At 63.0% G+C, this 1,066-nt stretch overlaps 1 protein-coding gene across 5 annotated transcripts in view; it reads left to right on the forward strand.

Moving 5' to 3' along the window:
• ZNF521 (zinc finger protein 521) overlaps nt 1–1,066 on the forward strand; it is a 333,149-nt gene that overhangs the window by 1,077 nt on the left and 331,006 nt on the right. For 4 of the 5 annotated variants that reach the window (XM_027774205.1, XM_006154537.3, XM_027774206.1 and 1 more), the window contains exon 2: nt 176–216. The exons of the other annotated variant lie outside the window; for it this stretch is intronic. In XM_027774205.1, coding sequence (XP_027630006.1) covers nt 177–216 — 40 coding nt within the window. In that variant the 5' untranslated portion in view covers nt 176. The remainder of the gene's footprint in view (nt 1–175; nt 217–1,066) is intronic. 5 annotated transcript variants of the gene reach the window in all.

The following is a 1,066-nucleotide window of genomic DNA, read 5'->3' on the forward strand; positions in this document are numbered from 1 at the left end:
GAGCCCCGCGCGAGAGGGCGAGCCGGAGCCGGAGCGAGGAGCGGAGCGCGGAGCGAGGGCGCGAGGGAGGCCGAGCCGAGGGCGCGAGGCGCCGCGGCGCGAGGGGCGCGCGGCCACGAGGAAGTGTAGTTTCTTACAGGGCTGAATTGAAACAACTTCAGCTATTTGCTTTTAGGATGTCTCGCCGCAAGCAAGCGAAACCGAGATCCCTCAAAGGTAAGGAGGACGCCCCCCCACCCCCCTGCTTTCCCCCATCCGTGAGTGTCACTGTGGATAGCGGAGCGAGGGCTGCGTGGCCGCGAGGCGTGTGCGCGCGTGAGTGTGAGTGTGAGTGCGGGGGCGCGCGCGCACCCCTCCCCTGTATAGCCCCCAGGTGGAGTGAGGCCGATGTGTCGGGGAGGGGGGAGATTAAGTCGGGAGGAGGATCCCCAAATGGGGCGGCGGTAAAAAAGTGGGCAAGAAAAGACAACAACAACCCCCCCCCCCTTTAAAAAGAGAGAGAGAGAGAGAGAGAGAGAGAGAGAGGGAGAGAGAGCGAGAAAGAGAAAAGACACTCGGAATCATCTGGAGAGGGAGGAAAAGAAAATCTCCTATCTGAGATCTACATCTGGGCTGGAGGAAAAAGTTTCTGCTGTGTGTTTTCGCAAAGAATAAATATGCAAAACCGTGCGGTGCTTCTCTTCTCCTTTCTTCGAAAGAAGAAAAAAGTCATCTGGGAGCGGGTGGGGGAGCAGGCTGTGCGCATTAACAGCGTGGCCCGGGGTCCCGGCCGCGCCGGGGCGAGGACGCCTGGGCCGCCGCCGCCTCCCAACCCGCGCCCTGTTCTCTCGGCGCGCGGCCGGTGTAAACAAACCCGGGCCCGCACACCGCGGCTCTCGGACCCGGGCTCGGCCCGGAGGACCCGGTTGGCCATTCAGAGAAAGTTGGCCGCCCCTCGCCCCTACTCCCCGCCGTCCGCTTATAGTCTGGTTTTGGTGACGGGGTCCAACTCCCCGGCGTCCGGCTTGGAGCGGGAAGTTTGCGGGGTGTGTGTGCATTTGGGGGGCGCCCTAGCTGACTGTGGAGG

Source organism: Tupaia chinensis, unplaced genomic scaffold (genome assembly GCF_000334495.1).
Source record: "Tupaia chinensis unplaced genomic scaffold, TupChi_1.0 Scaffold000414_1, whole genome shotgun sequence".
In the NCBI taxonomy this organism is placed as follows: domain Eukaryota; kingdom Metazoa; phylum Chordata; class Mammalia; order Scandentia; family Tupaiidae; genus Tupaia; species Tupaia belangeri.